At 42.7% G+C, this 18,716-nt stretch overlaps 3 protein-coding genes across 7 annotated transcripts in view; 2 read left to right on the top strand and 1 right to left on the bottom strand.

Annotated features, from left to right (window-relative positions):
• POGZ (pogo transposable element derived with ZNF domain) overlaps nt 1–5,554 on the top strand; it is a 49,396-nt gene extending 43,842 nt beyond the window's left edge. For all 4 annotated transcript variants that reach the window (XM_082613162.1, XM_082613161.1, XM_082613160.1 and 1 more), the window contains 6 exons: nt 44–216; nt 372–512; nt 1,011–1,067; nt 1,271–1,383; nt 1,637–1,661; nt 1,797–5,554. In XM_082613162.1, coding sequence (XP_082469288.1) covers nt 44–216; nt 372–512; nt 1,011–1,067; nt 1,271–1,383; nt 1,637–1,661; nt 1,797–3,468 — 2,181 coding nt within the window. In that variant the 3' untranslated portion in view covers nt 3,469–5,554. The remainder of the gene's footprint in view (nt 1–43; nt 217–371; nt 513–1,010; nt 1,068–1,270; nt 1,384–1,636; nt 1,662–1,796) is intronic.
• A 1,295-nt stretch (nt 5,555–6,849) lies between these two features.
• PSMB4 (proteasome 20S subunit beta 4) lies at nt 6,850–9,256 on the bottom strand. Its single transcript, XM_082614371.1, has 7 exons — nt 9,078–9,256; nt 8,624–8,830; nt 8,215–8,361; nt 7,970–8,051; nt 7,451–7,567; nt 7,161–7,249; nt 6,850–6,967 (listed from the first exon to the last, which is right to left on the bottom strand). Exons 1-7 carry the CDS (start codon nt 9,215–9,217, stop codon nt 6,955–6,957), a joined length of 795 nt encoding a protein of 264 aa, XP_082470497.1. The 5' UTR covers nt 9,218–9,256; the 3' UTR covers nt 6,850–6,954.
• A 2-nt stretch (nt 9,257–9,258) lies between these two features.
• Nucleotides 9,259–18,716, top strand: part of SELENBP1 (selenium binding protein 1) — a 54,127-nt gene continuing 44,669 nt past the window's right edge. The window contains exon 1 of one of the 2 annotated variants that reach the window (XM_082614369.1): nt 9,259–9,413. In XM_082614369.1, coding sequence (XP_082470495.1) covers nt 9,323–9,413 — 91 coding nt within the window. In that variant the 5' untranslated portion in view covers nt 9,259–9,322. The remainder of the gene's footprint in view (nt 9,414–18,716) is intronic. The other variant, XM_082614370.1, reaches the window with a different exon arrangement.

The following is an 18,716-nucleotide window of genomic DNA, read 5'->3' as shown; positions in this document are numbered from 1 at the left end:
TTAACGTGGGTAGTGTCTAATTATCCCTTCCCTTGACTCACAGGTGACAATCCGGGCTTCCCGAGGGCAGCCACGCACTGTTCCTGTACCCTCCAGTGATGTCCCTCCCAGCACCTTGCAGGAGGCAGCACCACTGGCCTCCTCAGCGGACCCTCTGCCTGTCTTCCTTTATCCCCCTGTCCAGCGCAACGTCCAGAAGCGAGCAGTTAGGAAAATGTCAGTGCCTTCTGCAGGCTGGGGGCCGGGTGGGCACAGTTATTCCTGATAGCTAGTGTAATCTGGTAGCCTTTTAGGCAGTATCTGTTGTCTAAATCGCCTACAATTTAGGAACCCCTGAGGCAGTAATAAGAATTTTCCTTGTTTCTTGACAGGAGTGTCATGGGCCGGCAGACATGTCTGGAGTGCAGCTTTGAGATCCCAGATTTCCCTAATCATTTCCCTACTTATGTTCACTGCTCTCTATGTCGCTATAGTACCTGCTGTTCTCGAGCTTATGCCAACCACATGATCAAGTAAGTCAGGATTAAACCAATGTTCCTATCTGGGATTTCAGGTTCTCCAGAACTCAGTGCATTCCCTCCCCTGCTTCTGGGGTTTCCTCCTTCAACTTTTAGAGCTGTTTGTCCACCTGTCCTAGCAGGTAAGAGGCCAGACCCAGCTTCATTTGGCTTTGATGGTCTGTGCTCTGATTTTGTAGGACCTTGCTACCCAAAATGTGGTCCAAGGACCAGCAGCACTCGTTGGGAGCTTCTTAGAAATGTAGCGACTGACCCTGGTAACCACCACGCCACCCCCAACCAGAATGTGCCTTTTAATAGATTTCCCCCCACCCCCATGACTCGTTTGCATATTAATAGGAAATATTAATGTGATAGGAAAACAGGCCTGGGTTGAGGTTAGGATTGAGTGAAGAGGCATTTCTTTTGTTGGGGCATTGTCAATCGCTGGTGATCTCTAGTTTAGCAAGCAGAACCATGTAACTCATACCACTTTTTGTTTGTCTTTCTCAGCAATCATGTTCCACGGAAGAGCCCCAAGTATTTGGCTTTGTTTAAAAATTCTGTGAGGTAACACAAACTTATTGATGGTCTGTTAATTTTTCAAGTTTTTACATTAAATCCCTTTTATTATTTTGGGGGGTGGATATATGAATTAATTTGAGAGAGAGGAGAAAGGAGGGACACTCCTTTTCTTTATTAAGCCTCAAAGCTTAACTCTCTCTAGTGTCACTGCTACATTTGTCTTATATACTCGTGACTCTCTCTCTTAGTGGAATCAAGCTGGCCTGCACTTCATGTACCTTTGTTACTTCTGTTGGAGATGCCATGGCTAAGCATTTGGTATTCAACCCCTCTCACAGATCCAGTAGCATCCTGCCACGGGGTAAGTAGGAGAGCTGGGGGTTAGGGGAAAAACCTAAGGATACAGGTCATACCATGAGTCTGGTGCGTCTCTACCTGGCCTGACGCATTCACTGTTTAGATACACTTCACCAAATTGGAAGCATTCTAACCTGAAGTTTATATAAGACTGGGAAGGCAGTAGGTTTGCTTTTTGGTTGAAATCTAGAGAACTGTCTTTGGAGGATTTGTTTCTTCACTGAGCTAACATTTTTTTATTATCTTATTTCCCATAGGACTCACTTGGATATCTCACTCAAGGTAACAGAAACTCGCTTGATGGTTTAATTTCTATTTTATAGTATGTTTGGTCTTTATTACTACTACTACTACTATTATTATTTCATTTTTCTAGTTTAACTGAGCTTTTTCCTCCTCTCGTTGCTAACCCTTTAGGCATGGCCAGACTCGTGACCGAGTGCACGACCGGAACTTGAAGAACTTGTACCCTCCTCCTTCCTTCCCCTCTATTAAAGCTGCCACTGTGAAATCTGCGGGGGCCACCCCAGCTGAGCCTGAAGAGCTACCAGCTCCCGTGGCCCAGGCACTCCCGTCACCAGCCTCAACTGCAACCCCACCACCAACCCCCACTCATCCCCAGCCTTTAGCCCTTCCACCCTTGGCTACGGAGGGGGCCGAATGTCTGAATGTCGATGACCAGGATGAAGGGAGCCCAGTCACCCAGGAGCCTGAGCCAGCATCAGGGGGTGGTAGTAGCAGTGTGATCGGCAAGAAGGAGCAGCTTTCTGTGAAGAAGCTTCGAGTGGTACTGTTTGCCCTGTGCTGCAATACGGAACAGGCAGCTGAACACTTCCGAAACCCCCAACGACGCATCCGGCGTTGGCTTCGGCGCTTCCAGGCCTCACAGGGGGAGAATCTGGAGGGCAAATATCTGAGCTTAGAGGCAGAAGAGAAACTGGCTGAGTGGGTGCTGACCCAACGAGAGCAACAGCTACCTGTAAATGAGGAGACCTTGTTCCAGAAGGCCACCAAAATAGGACGTTCTTTGGAGGGGGGGTTTAAGATCTCTTACGAGTGGGCTGTGCGTTTCATGCTACGGCATCACCTGACTCCCCACGCTCGGCGAGCTGTGGCCCACACTCTACCTAAGGATGTGGCAGAGAATGCAGGACTCTTCATTGAGTTTGTACAACGGCAGATTCACAACCAGGACTTACCCTTGTCTATGATTGTGGCTATTGATGAGATCTCCTTGTTCCTGGATACGGAGGTACTGAGCAGTGACGACCGAAAGGAGAATGCCCTGCAGACAGTGGGCACAGGGGAGCCTTGGTGTGATGTGGTGCTGGCCATTCTGGCAGATGGCACTATCCTCCCTACCCTGGTTTTCTACCGAGGACAGATGGATCAGCCTGCTAATGTGCCAGACTCTATCTTGCTAGAGGCGAAGGAGAGTGGCTACAGTGACGATGAGATCATGGAGCTGTGGTCAACCCGAGTGTGGCAGAAGCACACAGCTTGCCAGCGCAGCAAAGGCATGCTTGTGATGGACTGTCATCGCACTCACCTGTCAGAAGAGGTGCTGGCCATGCTTAGTGCCTCTAGCACTTTGCCTGCAGTTGTCCCAGCAGGCTGTAGCTCCAAAATCCAGCCATTAGATGTATGCATCAAACGAACTGTCAAGAACTTCCTACACAAAAAGTGGAAGGAGCAGGCTCGGGAAATGGCAGATAGTGCATGTGATTCTGATGTCCTGCTTCAACTGGTTCTGGTCTGGCTGGCTGAGGTGCTTGGTGTCATTGGGGACTGTCCAGAGCTAGTTCAGCGGTCCTTCCTTGTGGCCAGTGTTCTGCCTGGCCCTGATGGCAACATTAACTCACCTACAAGAAATGCTGACATGCAGGAGGAGCTAATTGCCTCCCTAGAGGAGCAACTGAAGCTGAGTGGGGAACAGTCTGAGGAGGCCTCAGCTTCCACTCCCCGACCCAGGTCATCTCCTGAAGAGACAGTTGAGCCTGAAAGCCTTCACCAGCTCTTTGAGGGTGAAAGCGAGACCGAGTCCTTCTATGGCTTTGAAGAAGCTGACCTAGATCTGATGGAGATTTAAGTGTTGGGGTCATGAGGGGGTGTGGAGTGGGGGTGGGAAAGCGTTAGGGAGGGTAGAGGTAAAGGGAGGTATACCAGGTGGGGGTATTTGGGTTATATTTTTTAATTTTATGCCACCACTCCCCCCTGATGTTGACTTATACATCCTTGTGGATTTGTGGATTATTAGGAAAACCGATAGTGATCACGTCTGAGCCGATGAGCTGGCCCTGGCCCCGTTGGTCATTCACTTCTGCTAAAAACAGGTTTTTGTGACTTTTTTTAAAATTTAAATCACTGTGCTTGGTATTTTTCTGACAAAATCGAGAAAAAGGAAAAAAAATCTTTCGTGGGCGAATGTTAAATCTTTTGTTTCCCCTTTTACCTCAACTGTATCATAGTTCATCTGGGTTTTGTTTGTTTTACTGTGTGGCCAGTGTCTTTGGGCATGATGCTATCCAACCATTGTCAATGTGAGAACATTTCTGAAGATGGGAAAGACAAAAATTGTAGCTCACAAACTGGTTTATTATATATATATATGGATAAAATTTTTTCATTGTGGTCTTAACACTTTTATATAAAAATGAAAATGGAAAAAAAATCCCACTGAACTCTCTTCCTTCTCCTTTCTTTCCTTCCCTCTCCAGAGATGTTGGTCTCTACAGCAACTCTAAATATAAAATTGTGGCTTTAAAAATGCATGAAACCACCTTTAATCGTCCAGAATGATGAGTAGATTTTTTTCCTCACCACCCTCCCTCCAACAAAAACACAACAAAACCAATATTCTTTGCACCTGTGATCCTTGGCCCCCTTCCCCATTCTCACACCGTCACTCTGGACAAAGGATCATACATGGGTCATTAGCAAGCAAGAGGTACTGAGGTGATCACACAGAACCTTAGGGTGGAAGCCATTCCCAGTGTATGGGTCTTCATCCTGCAATCCATGGGGGCAGTCCCTGCTTTGTTGAACTTCCTCCTGTTAAGTGGACAGCATACCTGTTGAAGGGATCACATGTCCGCCAGCCAGCAGCTAATTGTGCAAGACGTTGTACTGAACTTTAAAAAGACCACTTGTTGAAATTCTGCTTACCCTGTGGCTTTCCCCTGTTTCTCTTAATGCTTAGAGAAGAATCTGACATGAAGAAGAAACACATAGGGGTGTGCACAAAGAAAAAGACATGAATCTTTATTTTTCACTGCCAGCTTCAAGGAAAGAAAATTTTTTCTACAATTTGCATGAGGGAATTTTTTTTTAATTGTATGTACTCAATGGCTATAAACTGAAACGTAACACACAGAGAAAAGGAGCAAAAATCCAGGCCCACCTTTTCCACAACTATACTATACTTCTGTCCATCCTGAGGCTTTCTGCAACGTTTCCCTCCTGTGAGCCAAGGAGGCAACCTGCACAGGCTTGTAAATGGTTCATCTTTAAAATGTACATAAGTGGAACATTTTAAAAAATGAGGGGAAATGGATTTATAAACAATGTGGTTTTTTTCTAGGTGACCCTATTTGAGCAGGCTTTCACAGACTGGGAGATGCTCAAGATGTGATGGGCCTGGTGGTACAGGTGTGACATTTGTTACCACCTGTTTCTCCTCATCCGTTTTTTTTGTGTTTTTTAACTCCCAGCACACTATAATATAGTGAACTGGAGTATTCCCCTCCATAAACAGCTTGGCCAGCTTTGTGAACCCATGGCATCTGAAAACTGAACTGAGGATCCACCTGGGCTTCTCTTCCCCAGCTTTTTGCCTGATGCCATTTTGACAGAATATGGACTTTTGAGTCAAAACTTTGCCTTTCAGAAAGTTCAAGAACTATGGTCAACTCTATCTGCAGTGACTTAATCCTTCTCTTTGGTAGTCTCCGCAGCAGCCCCAGATTTAGCAGAGCTGGGTTCCTGGCCTCTGCACACTGTATAACTTTCTCAATGGGTAATTTTTTTAAGGCCATAATACCAACAGTGGATCAGCTGGGTTTTGGCCAGGAAGTTACCTTTGTGGATTCTGCCCGCATGGCTTCGTAGTATAGGAAGTTTTTTTTGTTTTGTTTTTTATAATTCAGTTTAATCAATAAACAAGTATTTATTGACTACTTTGTGTTGAGACTGAATGTGTGGAAGATTCAAATTGAAAGCTGACAGTTTTCTTTTGCTTGAATTTACTAGTTGTAGTCATGGGTAATACAAATGGAGGGGTTTTGATTTCTCTCTCAGCCCTCACCTCACTGAATTTCTATACAGGCATACCTTGGAGATACTGTGGGTTGGGGTCCAGACCACTGCAGTGAAGCAACTATCAGCAAAGCGAGTCACAGTCTTTTTGGTTTTCCAGTGCATGTAAGTTTACACTATAGTATATTAAATGTGCAATAACACTGTGTCTAAAAAATTATATACCTTAATTTTAAAATACTTTATTGCCAAAAATGCTGACCACCCTGAGCCTTCAGCAAGTTGTCATCTTTTTTGCAGTAGTAACATCAAAGATCACTGATCACCATATCAAATAAAATAATGAAAAAGTTTGAAATATTCCAAGAATTACCAAATGTGCCATAGACACAAAGTAAGCAAATGCTACTGGAAAAATGGCACCAAGACTTTCTCAATGCAGGGTAGCCACAGACCTTCAATTTGTAAAACAACACTGCAGTATCTGCAAAGCATAAAAAACAAGATATGCCTGTAATAGTTTTGGGGTTTACTGCCTATACTAGTCTCTCAAAAAGAGGTTTAGAGAGGATATGCATCAGAATCACCCAGGGTGTTTTTTAAAATTCGGGTTTAACGCCATCCTGGTGATGGAACTGGCTAATAACCCCAATTGATTTGACTCACCACTACACCTAGGACTTAGTGAACACAATACTTGTAAGAGGTCTTCTGACAGTGCTAGAAATTAGTAGAAGACTTAGCTTAAATGTTGAAATTACTTAGTATTCCCCATGAAGGCTGAGGAGGTTGGACGGGTGTGGGATCAAGGCTGTTAGTTCCAGTTTGGGAGTAACCTTATACAGCTCTACTAGATGTTACATTTCCATCTTTGAAGTGATGTTTTAACTAATATCACATATAGAGCTAACATTAACCAGAAAGTCTGTATTTTACACTAGTGCATGGGTGAAAACATTGAAGAAAAATGTTAAACACAAAAGCTAATTATGTTACCATACAAAGATTAAGTCTGACTTCTATACAAAGCAGCCTTCCGTACAGACCCAAATGAAGACAGTAATGGGTCTTTGGTATTATCACGCAGACCATTCTATATATATGCTACCAGAACCAAGAACCAAAGGGTTCTCTGACCAGGGAGGGAGATGGCACACAGCAGTACTTAGCAGTTTCACTCTTGGTGTGACCTAGTCAAACAGTACAACCACTCAGCAAGTGTTTCAAAGGATTTATTTTACAAAGAATAGTACCTTTGAACCAGCCAAGTTCAAAGTTAGAGGAAGGGCACAACTTCAGTTCTGGATAATGCCTCTGTATTTCATTCAAAGCCACTAAAAAGGAAGAGATCATAATAAAATGGTGAAGCCATAGAGTGAGGAATCAATTCGTAAAAGCAGCTCTATCCTCAGCCCAAACCCTTGCCACCCAGAGAATTTTTTGGTTGAGACCTCCAGAAAAACCAGGCTTACTGCAACCAAGGGATCTCCCAACTATCTTTTCTACTGTAATTTTAATTTCAATCACCTGATCATGTGGGCAATATCCCAGCTGGTCTCTGCAGACAGGGGTCCCTCTATTTCAACACCTTTTTCAGTTACAGTGGCGATTTGAAACTGAAAGAAAGCAGAGCTCTCAATGAAAATGCCAACCCTTATGTGAAAGAAGTCCCTGGTCAAAGGTCAAGTGGAGGGTCTTTCCTAAATGTGAAAATAGGAGACACAGAAATGGGGCACTCTGTTCTTCAAAGTTCAGAGACTCGGGGATTGCAAAGCCTGCCAATTAGATCCGCATCACTTATTATTCACACTTCTCACCCGGTTATAAGAACGGGCATCTCGATAGTACAGCACTCGCATGCAGCGTTCCACTAGCTCTTGGGCCTCAGTCTGGCTCAGCACTGGCTTCTTCTCCAGAACTTCTCGCAGCAGAGGCTAGGGATATCGGTGGGGGGGGGGGGGGGGAACATGGGAGATATCACGAGCTGAATACCAGGCAATTTGTCGCAAATCCACGGTGTGAAAAGAATCATAAGTGAGTGAAGAGGCGACATTCCACCTATTGCCTCAGCAAAATGAACTGTTTACTTGTGCTAAGACCCACTTGAAAGGGAAATTCCAGGGTGTCCTCTCTTAGCACATGTATACTGACTCCCTCCAGGACATACCCCACCTTGTCATTATGGCCTCTGGACCAAAAAGAAAACCATTCGCCCAGCAGTACAGATCCTAGCCTGTTCCTCATGTCAGAATTTCAAGGGTAGAACAAGCAGACAACCACTAAACCCCACTGCCTTCTGTCTTCTCCTATCCCTCATCCCTCAGTTGGCTACTTACCTGAGCCAAGTATGCACCATAACCAGTGGCCACCGAAGGGGCTTCATAGGCTACACCAAGCATGTCCACGTAACCCAGGAAGCTAACAGGACACAATAGGTCATCTTAAGTTTCTGTATCTTAGCTGTAGGAAGGGATCATGGGGTCTGAGGTAGAAGTGGGAGTCACTCAGGGGGAAGAGACACACTACACAGGCACTAGAGATTGGGTAGTCAAGGAAATGAGTTATTTGTATTCAAGTCAACCTCTCTCCATCAGCATAGCCTCCAATGACCATGGTGTTCCACAGGGGGTTCATCTTGGAGCGCCGGCTGTACGTAGCCCTGGTCAGCCATGAATGAATAGCTTTAGGGCTATAGCTGTGTCCATCTCCCAACAGCTCCTCATCGATCCTTAAAAAGAATTGGTTGTGAAAAAAGGGAGAGAACAGAAGTCGGGGTTTCCATCCACCCCCAAAAGATGTTACCACAATCTTCCCCATTTAAACCCACTAAAATAAACTACTTATTTACAAACATTCTCACATCTTCCAAGCCAAGTCACCCTGTCCTCTGCTGCAGCTTCAAGTTTCTCCACCCTATAACTTCTTGAGGGGATAAAAAAGTGGATTCCCCTCCCCACTTGGAAACTACTCCTATTCTCGAGATGACTTACACCATTTGGCCGAGAACTTGCTTCAAATATTGGAAATCAGCGTAGTCTCCGGAAGCACCCAGCATGGTGCTGTTGTTGACTCGCATAATGCGAGAGATGTTGCGGAAACGAGCCAAGGAGCCGTAGGAGCCCAGCATGTCTGCTGCAATCACCACTCCGCCCTCAAACTTGACGCCCAGTACCGAGGTCCCGGTCACCATGGGGTTCCTGGAGAGAGAGGGTGGTCTGGAGAGGGGCAGCGCATGGGGAGAGCCTGAGCCGGCTTCCCGCATTGTGGGTTCCGCCTCTGACTTTCCACGGCTCCTTTCATTCTCCGGGACCCTCCTCCCCGAGCTCCCCCGCCGTTAGCGCGCCCCGGGGTGCCCCCCTCGCCTTCTCCGGTTCCCAGAACCTGCCGGCCGCACCAGGCCCCACGGTCCCTCCCCCTGCGCAGGCTAAGGCGCCGAGAGCTTACTGGGTGCGCGTAATCGGACCCCCGTAGAGCGCGGACGCCGGGTCCACAGAGGAACCGGGAGTGGGCGGGATGCGGTAAAACTGCCCAGGGGCCGAAACGCCGGCCCAAAGTCCGCACCGGGACTCCAAAAGCGCTTCCATCTTAGTCACGGTAGCACGAGAAACGAAAGCGTTGGCGCCGACGGAAGCGGAAGTGATCCTTAAGTGCCACATCTTTCTTCTTCCTGCAAGCCACTTCCAGCTGCCATGTTGATAGGGTCAGAATCGACCGTACCAGTGTCCTGGTGGCGACCGAAACCCAGAGATGTGGAGTTGCCAGACGTCGTATCACATCGCGGTAGAGTCTGGACTAGAACAGTATTCTGACGCACAAAAAAATTCAAGGAAGGGGTGGGTGGTGTGGGAGATGGGTATGGGTCGGGGGTGGATGGGAGGGCGGGGCACTTCAAGACGCTGACGCTGAGCGGGGAAGCAGAAATTCACCTTTCCTTTTTGGATCCTTATGAAAAACAAAAACAAAAAAACCCACACGAGGGCTTCCCTGGTGGCGCAGTGGTTGAGAGTCCGCCTGCCGATGCAGGGGACACGGGTTCGTGCCCCGGTCCGGGAGGATCCCACATGCCGCGGAGCGGCTGGGCCCGTGAGCCATGGCCGCTGAGCCCTGCGCTCCGCAACGGGAGAGGTCACAACAGTGAGAGACCCGCGTACCGCAAAAAAAAAAAAAAAAACCCACACGAAACTAACAGCGAACTCAGGGTCATGTGGCATATTCGACCCATTTTATAGATAAGAAACCGAGACTTGTGTAGTGAATTACCCGATCACACAGCAAGTAGTAGAAGATCTGAGTCTTCAAACTCAGAATTAAAAAAGGAACCATACACTTGCGCGTACCTTGGGGTGTATGGTATCTCAGATATATCACTCACTCTGTAGGACCTTGGACAAATCTCTGAAAGTTTCCTAATTGTCAAAGGCTCTTGCCTATCAAACATTAGGAAAATTCCATTGACTGTGGGAGTGTAACTAAATTACAGGCGTTCCCTTCTCAATGTGGTTCTGTAGCAAGGGCTGGAAGCAGTGTCTAGAATCAAACACTAAACCTAAAACCACTACTTTGCCACAACTCCCTTCACAACTAGATTTAAAATTTTTCACTCAGCAGGAAACCAAATCAGTTTTGTTTTTTAAAATTCCCTGAGTTAATTGGAACCAAATCAATGCAAAAAAAAATTAGCCTGATTGAAATAAAATATCTTATTAGGTCATGAAACCCTGGAAAGGGAAGGGTCAAGATCTTGTGTTAGAGGCACCCAAATGATGCTCTTTGTATCACCTTTGGGACTTGAAAACTAGGTAGTAGATTTCTTCTTCAAAGTAATAGCCACCTTCTCACAAACCCCATATTCCAGGTGGCTCTTGGACCTCTCTGAGGCTTACCTAGACAAATAGCAGGTGTCGTTTGTGATGACAAAATGCTTACTGGGATTCCTCCAAAACTGCTTGAATACTTCACTTTCAAAGCTACCAGAGTCCTCTTCATATGAACTTTAAAGCAATTAGCCATCAATTAATTGGCTATATCCTTGTTTAGAAGTGGCCTGAGGTAGCTTGCTGGTTTCTGGTCTCACTCCTTTCAAGGTCCCTAGATTAAGCCTCTGGCAGGGCCAGTACCAGTTCCAGAGATCAGGCAGGTGGTCAAATTCCACAGAGTCTAAAAGAAGAAAAGTGAAAGGATCTAGAATCATTCAGCCTGAGAGTAGGATGACAGGGAAAGCAAACCAGTAACATTTGATGATGCAATATTCAGAGGACGGTGACCAGCATGTCTTTTGTGCTAAGATGAAAACAACAAGACGTAAGTTAAACTGAAACAAGGGAAACTTATAAGAAGTTTCTTCTCTTTTTAGAGCAGGTCTGGTATTATCTGGAAAGTCATTTTTAAGTTTGCCCAGTTTTCTATGGTTGGCTATTACTCCGAGTTTAATTAGTATTTAGCTCTCACCAGTGTTCAAGCTTTTAAGTCAATAATCACCAGACTGGTTTTGTAACATGTCAGGGTATCTCTGATTATGGGGAATGTCTTGAAATTCTCAGAAGAGAATAACACTAGACCAAATTGGAATTAATAATCACCATCACCACCACCTCACAAACATTTTCACTGCTCCATATTTTAGGAGAAGTGGTATTTGAAACTTCAACTCCAAAAGAGTTAAGGATCATTTCTTGACCTGCTCAGGGCCTGGCTCCAGGGGGCTGTAACAGAAAGATGAGAAAGAAAATGTGTCTAGCTTGTCCACGGCTGCACTACCCTGTGGGTATGCCCTGAGGATTTTTGTAATTTTACATCCTCTATAATTCAGTTCTGCAATATCTCTCTTGCAGGATGTGTCACACTTGTCTAAAGACTGCCTTGCTAAAGCAAAAGTTCCACAAAAGCAGAAACAGATTGTCTTTCAACAGTGTCCTTTGATGCACAGAAGATTCCGATTTAGATGTGGTCCTGTTTATCTTTTTTTGTTGCCCATACTTTTGATATCATATCCATACTTTTGATGTCATATCCAAGAAATCATTACCAAATGCAATGTTAAGAAGCGTTTCCACTATGTTTTCCTCTAAGAGTTTTGTACTTTTAGTCCTTATGTTTAGATCCCTTATCCATTTTGAGTTAAATTTTGTCAGTGGTGTAAGGTAAGGGTCTAACTTCATTCTTATACATGTAGGTATCCAGTTTTCTCAACATCATTTGTTGAAAAGACTGTCTTTTCCTCATTGAATGGTCTTGGCAACCTTGTTGAAATCATTGATCATATGTGAGGGTTTATTTCTGGGTTCTCTATTTTATTCCATTAGTCTATATGTCTGTCTTTATGACAGCACCACACTGTTTTGATTACTGTAGCTTTGTAGTAAGTTTTGAAATCAGACTGTACAAGACATTATTCTTCTTTTCCAAGATGGTTTTGGTAAAGATATCTTTAAAATTTATACTTTATGGCATTTTTTTCCTTTTGGTATAGAATTCTAGGTTAACAGTTATTTTCTTTTGGAACTTTAAATATGTTATTTCATTTTCTTCTGGCTTCCATTGTTTTTGTTGAGAAGTCATCTGTTAGTCATACTGTTGTTTCTTTGAAGATAATGGGGCTTTTTTCTTCTGACTTCTTTTAAGATACCCAACAGTGTCTCTGATGTTCAACAGTGTTACTAGGATATGCCTAGCCATGGTTTTATTTGTATCTATCCTGCTTGGGTTTGCTGAGCTTCTTGAATTTGTAGTTTGATATTTTTCATCAGTTTTGGAAAATTCTCAGCCATTATCTCTTTAAATATTGCTTTTTCCCAATATTCTCTCTTCCCTTTTTTAAGATTCCAGTTAAACGTGTGCTAGATATTTGAGCATGTCTCCTATGCTTCTTACTTTCTTTTTGTTTTCCATTCTTTTTTATCTCTGTGTTTCAGTTTGGATGTTTTCTACTGACCTATCTTCCAGTTCACTAATTCTGTGCCCAATCTGCTGTTAAACCCTTACATTTCAGATTTTGGCTTTTTGTTCGTTTGTTTTTCAGTTCTAGAATGTCCATTTGAGTTTTTTATAGATTCCAATTTTCTGTTTAAATTCATTTTCATTTATATGTCCATAATTTTTGCTATTTTCTTTAACATGTTAATCATTGTTATTTTTACATTCTTGTATGCTAATTCTAGTATCTGGATCATCTATGAGTCTTTTTACATTTTTTTCTTTTCATTTTGGTCATTTTTTTTTCTCTTTACAAGTCTCATGCTTTTTTATTGTTTGCCAGAAATTATGAATAACTACAGAAGGCTCCATATCATGTTCTCTTCCACCAGAGAGGGTTCTCACTTTTTCCTATTAGGCAGATAGGGTGAGGGACTGATTCACCTCAATCCAGTCAAGGATTAGGCTGTCTCAGGGTTGGGTTGCTGTTTCAGTCTGGTTCATCCATATTCTTCAGGCATGTTCCTCACAATCTTTTGACTGAAAGCTGGGCAGGTATTCATCTCCTTAGCTCTGAAGTACTGAAGAAGATTGAGCCAACTCTGCAGTCTCCTGTTCCAGGGAGTCTCAAAATCTGGCAAATATCTTGAGGAGGAGACCAGTTGAGTAGTTGAGGCTCTTCTCCTTTCTCTGCCTCAGCAGGTCTTCACTTCCTCATCAATAATGCCAGACTGTGGGAAGTTCATTGTGCCTTTTAGAAGCGTTTAACCCAACTCTCCAGCCTCATGAACATTCCAGGAGTTCCACAGATTTTCCATAGATAAAACTAGCCATCATTAGAGGCCCTTTAAAATTTTAACTTGTCACTCCAGCATTGCATGACCACCAAAATCTTTGGTGATTTCTTTTCCCCAAGCAGAGGCATTCTGTCTAGGTTAGGCCTTATCTTCAGCCTGTGCTCAGCTCACTTTAGAAACATTCTCCTGTCTCTGGAATTTTACTTGATCTAGTCCTCATTCCTTTGACATCCCCTTGTTGCCTTTAAAAAACATGTTTTTTGTAGTTTTTCTAGCTTCTTATTGCAGGAGGAAGACTGACCTGCCATGACCTACAGCTTACCTGTATTGGTTTATTGGTGTATTGGTTTCCTGTGGATGCTATAGCAAATAACCACAATCTTAGTGGCTTAAAACAACAGAAATTTATTCTCTCACAATTCTAGAGGCCAGAATCTGAAAGCAAGGCAACATCAGGGCCACACTCCCTCTGGAGGGTCTGGAGGGGGATTCATTCCTTGCCTCTTCTAGCTTCTGGCATTATTTGGTGTTCTTTGGCATGTGTGTACATCACTCCAATCTCTCTCCATCTTCTTCTCACCTTCTCCTCTTGGTCAAATCCCCCTCTGCTTTTCTCTTATAAGGACACTTGTGGTTACATTTAGGGCCCACCCAGGTAATCCATTATAGTCTCTTCATTTAAAGATCCTTAGTTTAATCACATCTGGAGGAGAAAAAAAAAAAAAAAAAAACCTTTTTCCAAATAAATATCCTTTTTTCTTATTTTTCTGAAAAGGTAACATTCACAGGTTCCAGGGATTAGGCTGTGGATATATCTTGAGAAGCCATTATCAGCCTACCACATCTGGAATCAGAAGTCCATGATTTGGTTTTTTTACCTTTATAACTGAAAAATAAAACACACATATAGAAAATCACACAAAACAAATACATGACTTGAATTATTTTAAGGCCACCACCCTTGAAACTACCATCTAAATCAAGAAATGGAACTTCTCCAGCTAGCCCAGTTCCGATCACAATTGTTTCCCTCTCCTAGAAAATAGCCACTATCCTGACTTTTATGATAATTATCCCCTTGGATTTCCTTATAGTTTCATCATCCAAGTGTGCTTCCCTGGACACTATACTTCAGATTTCCCATTTATTTGATTTTATATGTATTTTGAGTTTTTTAATCTACAGATTTCCTCCTCTAGCCCTTTCTTTTCATAACAGTGTATCTGTTAAAGACCCCAGGATGTTTGATTTGTATACCCTACTTTCTGCCCACAGTCTGGGTTTTGCTGATTGCATACTAATAGTTTAGTTCAACATGTTCCTCAGTCCTCTGCCGTTCCTGCATGCGGACAGCTCAATCCAGAGGTCTGTTCAGACTCAGGTTTGATGCCTTTGGCAAGACGGTAAGTGGTGGTGTGTTTTTTCACCAGGAGGCCCATTGTGTCTGGTTGTCTCTTTTTCTTGTGATGTTAGCAATTGCTTCTGTTCAGTTAATTCATTTGGTATTGCACAATAATGATATTCTAATTCTATACTTCGTTTTCATTCATTAACTTGAATATTTCCGTAAGGGGACACTTTTCTCATCTACTTTTTTGGTTACCCAGTGTTAAGCTCACATAAGAAAGGTCAGATAAATGCTTTATTCTTTCTCTTTAAAGACTTTTAAAATGATTTTGCCCCAATCATTATCTAAATGTGACCAGTTAGCATTTTTTGTATTTTTATGAGCTCATAGATTTAAACATTTATTCTGATGCTCAAATTATTCCAGATTTGGCCAGTGAGAGCCTTTTCAAACTGGCTTCTAACAACATTGTAAATCAACTATACTCCAATAAAAATCAATTTTAAAGAAAACTGGCTTCTGGGTCCTTTTAACATGTCCCCATCATTATTTGAGCACATCGTTACTTTTTGGCAAAACAGGATGTTCCAGGCTCATACTTTCTCTGCACCAGCCCTGGAATCAGTCATTTCTCCAAAGGGCCTTGATTCCTTTTAGTGGAAACTGGTATTTATTCCTTTTTTTGTTTTTTTTTTTTGTTGTTGTTTGTTTGTTTGTTTTTGGCTGAGCAGCTTGTGGGATTTTAGTTCCCCAACCAGGAATCGAACTCGGGCCCTTGGCAGTGAGAACACAGAGTTCTAACTGCTGGACTGCCAGGGAATTCCTGAGACTGGTATTTAGAAACCAAGATTTAGTCCCTAGGTGAGCTCATTACTGAGATATTGCTGTCCCCAAGACTTCTCAGTGGAGAGAGCTATGCACATACATTTACATCAATATTTATTTCTATATTTATCTATCTATCTACTTGTTAGTAGATAGTAGATAACTTATTAGTTATCTATCTATCCACTGAAAACTACAAGTTTACACCAGTATCTCCAGTTTCAATCCAACACTACTGGACATAACATATTCTAACTTTCTCCCTTTCCATATTTGTTATTCCCTTTTCTGAAAGTGAAAGTGAGAAACCTGGCTCCCATTATCCTCTCTATATATGTAAATCAATTCTCTTATGCATAACCAATCTCCCATCTCTGCCACCAACTCCATCCCTTCGCCAATGCCCTCCTCACTCTGCTCCAGCTCCAATATCCTACTGCACCATCCCCTCATGAAGATTTTCTCTGTACCCTACTCAGGCTCCCATACCTTACTATGGGCCATCTCTCCAAGTACACATCCCCTTTACCCTACTGTGGCTCCAACAACCTACATCAGGTCACTGTCACTGCCACCTCCCTGCTTAGATGTCTTCCTCACATCTCATGCTGGGCTACTGTGGCTCTGCACCATTTTCTGCTTCACACCTTTGCCTCCCTTGCTTGGTCCCACCTAATGGCTTTGGACTAAATTTTTCACAAAAGGAAGGGTTAGAGGAAAAGAAAAACATACAGATATATTTATTCTTAGTTCTACAAGTTATACATATATTTATATTTATATCTATATCTATCTACCTATCTATATATCTATCTATGGCTTACCACCAGTCCTTATGTTGATGTTGCTCTAATCATTTTGTTTGTAAAGTTTTTTTCTAGATCCTTCAGGGAGGACTCATGGAATGTACATCCTCTTAGTTATTGAATACTGGTAACAGTTGTGTGTGCCCTTCAAACTTCCAAGTCAATTTTTTAAAATTTTATTTTATTATTATTTTTTTATACAGCAGGTTCTTATTAGTTATCTGTTTTATACATATTAGTGTATACATGTCAATCCCAATCTCCCAATTCATCCCACCCCAACACCCCCACCACCCCCCGCTTTACCCCCTTGGTGTCCATACGTTTGGTCTCTACATCTGTGTCTCTATTTCTGCCTTGCAAACCGGTTCATCGGTACCATTTTTTCTAGATTCCACATATATGCGTTAATATACAATATTTGTTTTTCTCTTTCTGACTTAACTTCAGTCTGTATGACAGTCTCTAAGTCCATCCATGTCTCTACAAATGACCCAATTTCGTTCCGTTTTATGGCTGAGTAATATTCCATTGTATATATGTACCACATCTCCTTTATCCATTCGTCTGTCGATGGGCATTTAGGTTGCTTCCATGATCTGGCTATTGTAAATAGTGCTGCAATGAACATTGGGGTGCATGTGTCTTTTTGAATTATGGTTTTCTCTGGGTACATACTCAGTAGTGGGATTGCTGGGTCATATGGTAATTCTATTTTTAGTTTTTTAAGGAACCTCCATAGTGGCTGTATCAATTTACATTCCCACCAACAGTGCAAGAGGATTCCCTTTCCTCCACACCCCCAAGTCAATTTTGCTGGGTATAAAACCCTTAGCCTTGGGACTTCCTGGCGGTCCAGTGGTTAAGACTCCACGCTTCCACTGCAGGGGGCACAGGTTCAATCCATGGTCAGGAGGTCCCTCATGCCTCATGGTGTGGCCAAAAAACAAACAAACAAAAAACCCTTAGCTTACATTTTTTTTGCCTTAAGTATATCTTAGTTATGTTACCCTAATTTCTCTGACATAAATCGTTCCTGTCAAACAGTCTAATGACAATATAATTTTCCCCCTTTTCTAGATCACTTGCTCTTTTTGCCTACATGATGAAATAATAATTTTTTCCTTAAAGTTCAATAATTTTACTAGAACATGACTATGTTGGTCATTCTGAGTTGATAATCTTATATATGCAGTGTGTTATTTCAATATGTAGTGGTTTAAGTTTTTTTCCCTTGATTTTAGCTTTTAGTATGTATTCTCTATATCCCTTCATTTATTTTCAACTTAAAAAAAATTTACCTTCTATTTCTCTTAAGGCATTATCTATTATATTTACTTAGTCTTATATTCCTTCTAATTTAGTCTTCATTTCTGAAGAGATTTTTTTCCTTTCTTAAAAATATTTATTTATTTATTTTGGGCTGCGTCGTGTCTTAGTTGCGGTGTGCAGGCTCTTCATACGGCACACGGGCTTCTTGGGCTTCTATCTAGTTGTGGTGCGCAGGCTCAGTAGTTGCAGTGTGCAGGCTTAGTTGCTCCACGGCATGTGGGATCTTAGTTCCCCAACCAGAGATTGAACCCGCATCCCCTGCATTGGAAGGGGGATTCTAAACTACTGGACCACCAGGGAAGTCCCAGATTTTTTTTTTATTTCCAGTTCTTTCCCGAGTTTAGTCACCTAATAGCTGCATTTTCAAATTCTGACTTCTGTTGTTCTTTTATTTCTTACATTAGTTTCACAATATCTTTCAGCTCATTTTGAAATAGTGGATTATGGTTTGTTCTGCTTGTGGACATGACTGTCTGGCGTGCTTTCATTGTAAGTAGAGATGTTATTCTGCTTCTTATTCTCTTTATTTTTGTAATAACTGTGTGGGATTTGCCCTCGATCCTTTGACCCTCTTTTCTTTTGGAAACATTTGTTTTCCTGAACTTTTAGGAGGCATGGTTCAGGATAGCTTTTCTAACTTCACAGAGCTCCCTCTGCTGTTCTTTTTGTGTAATTTTCAAAAACATGACTAGTTGCTCTCTCAAGATTTCCTAGCTTTGTTCTTCTTCTCCACTTTCATCCAGAGCTTCCTTCTCTTCGTGTGGCTCTGTTGTCCTGTTTTAATTAATTTTTATTCTACTTCCATCAGTTTCTCCTCAGTGTGGAACCCTGTTCTAGCAGGAGCCTTGCTGGTCAGTTGGAGAGTTCCTGGGACTTAGACTACTCCAGCCCCTTCAGACCTTACCATGGACTCCTTGCATGTGTCAGCTATTGGACTGGGCAAAGCCCTGCTCTGTTTGAACTGCTGTTTTCAAATTACCCTGTTGTCCTTTCCTGTGAATATCTGTTGGCTCCTTTGGGGTCTGCTGTTCTCAGGTGTGTCAGAGGCCCCAGTGTTTCACTC

This window comes from Mesoplodon mirus (genome assembly GCF_964341445.2).
Source record: "Mesoplodon mirus genome assembly, chromosome: 3".
In the NCBI taxonomy this organism is placed as follows: domain Eukaryota; kingdom Metazoa; phylum Chordata; class Mammalia; order Artiodactyla; family Ziphiidae; genus Mesoplodon; species Mesoplodon mirus.
Note: the sequence above shows the minus strand (reverse complement) of the source record. Positions and strands in the feature narration are given on the sequence as shown.

Excerpts from the sequence above, each read along its gene's own strand:
- PSMB4 (XM_082614371.1), bottom strand. The coding sequence starts at position 9,217 with ATGGAAGCGCTTTTGGAGTCCCGGTGCGGACTTTGGGCCGGCGTTTCG. Across the intron at positions 8,831-9,077 it reads GGTCCGATTACGCGCACCCA|GAACCCCATGGTGACCGGGA; the intron begins GTAAGCTCTCGG and ends CTCTCTCTCCAG. Across the intron at positions 8,052-8,214 it reads GGCTATGCTGATGGAGAGAG|CTTCCTGGGTTACGTGGACA; the intron begins GTTGACTTGAAT and ends GTGTCCTGTTAG.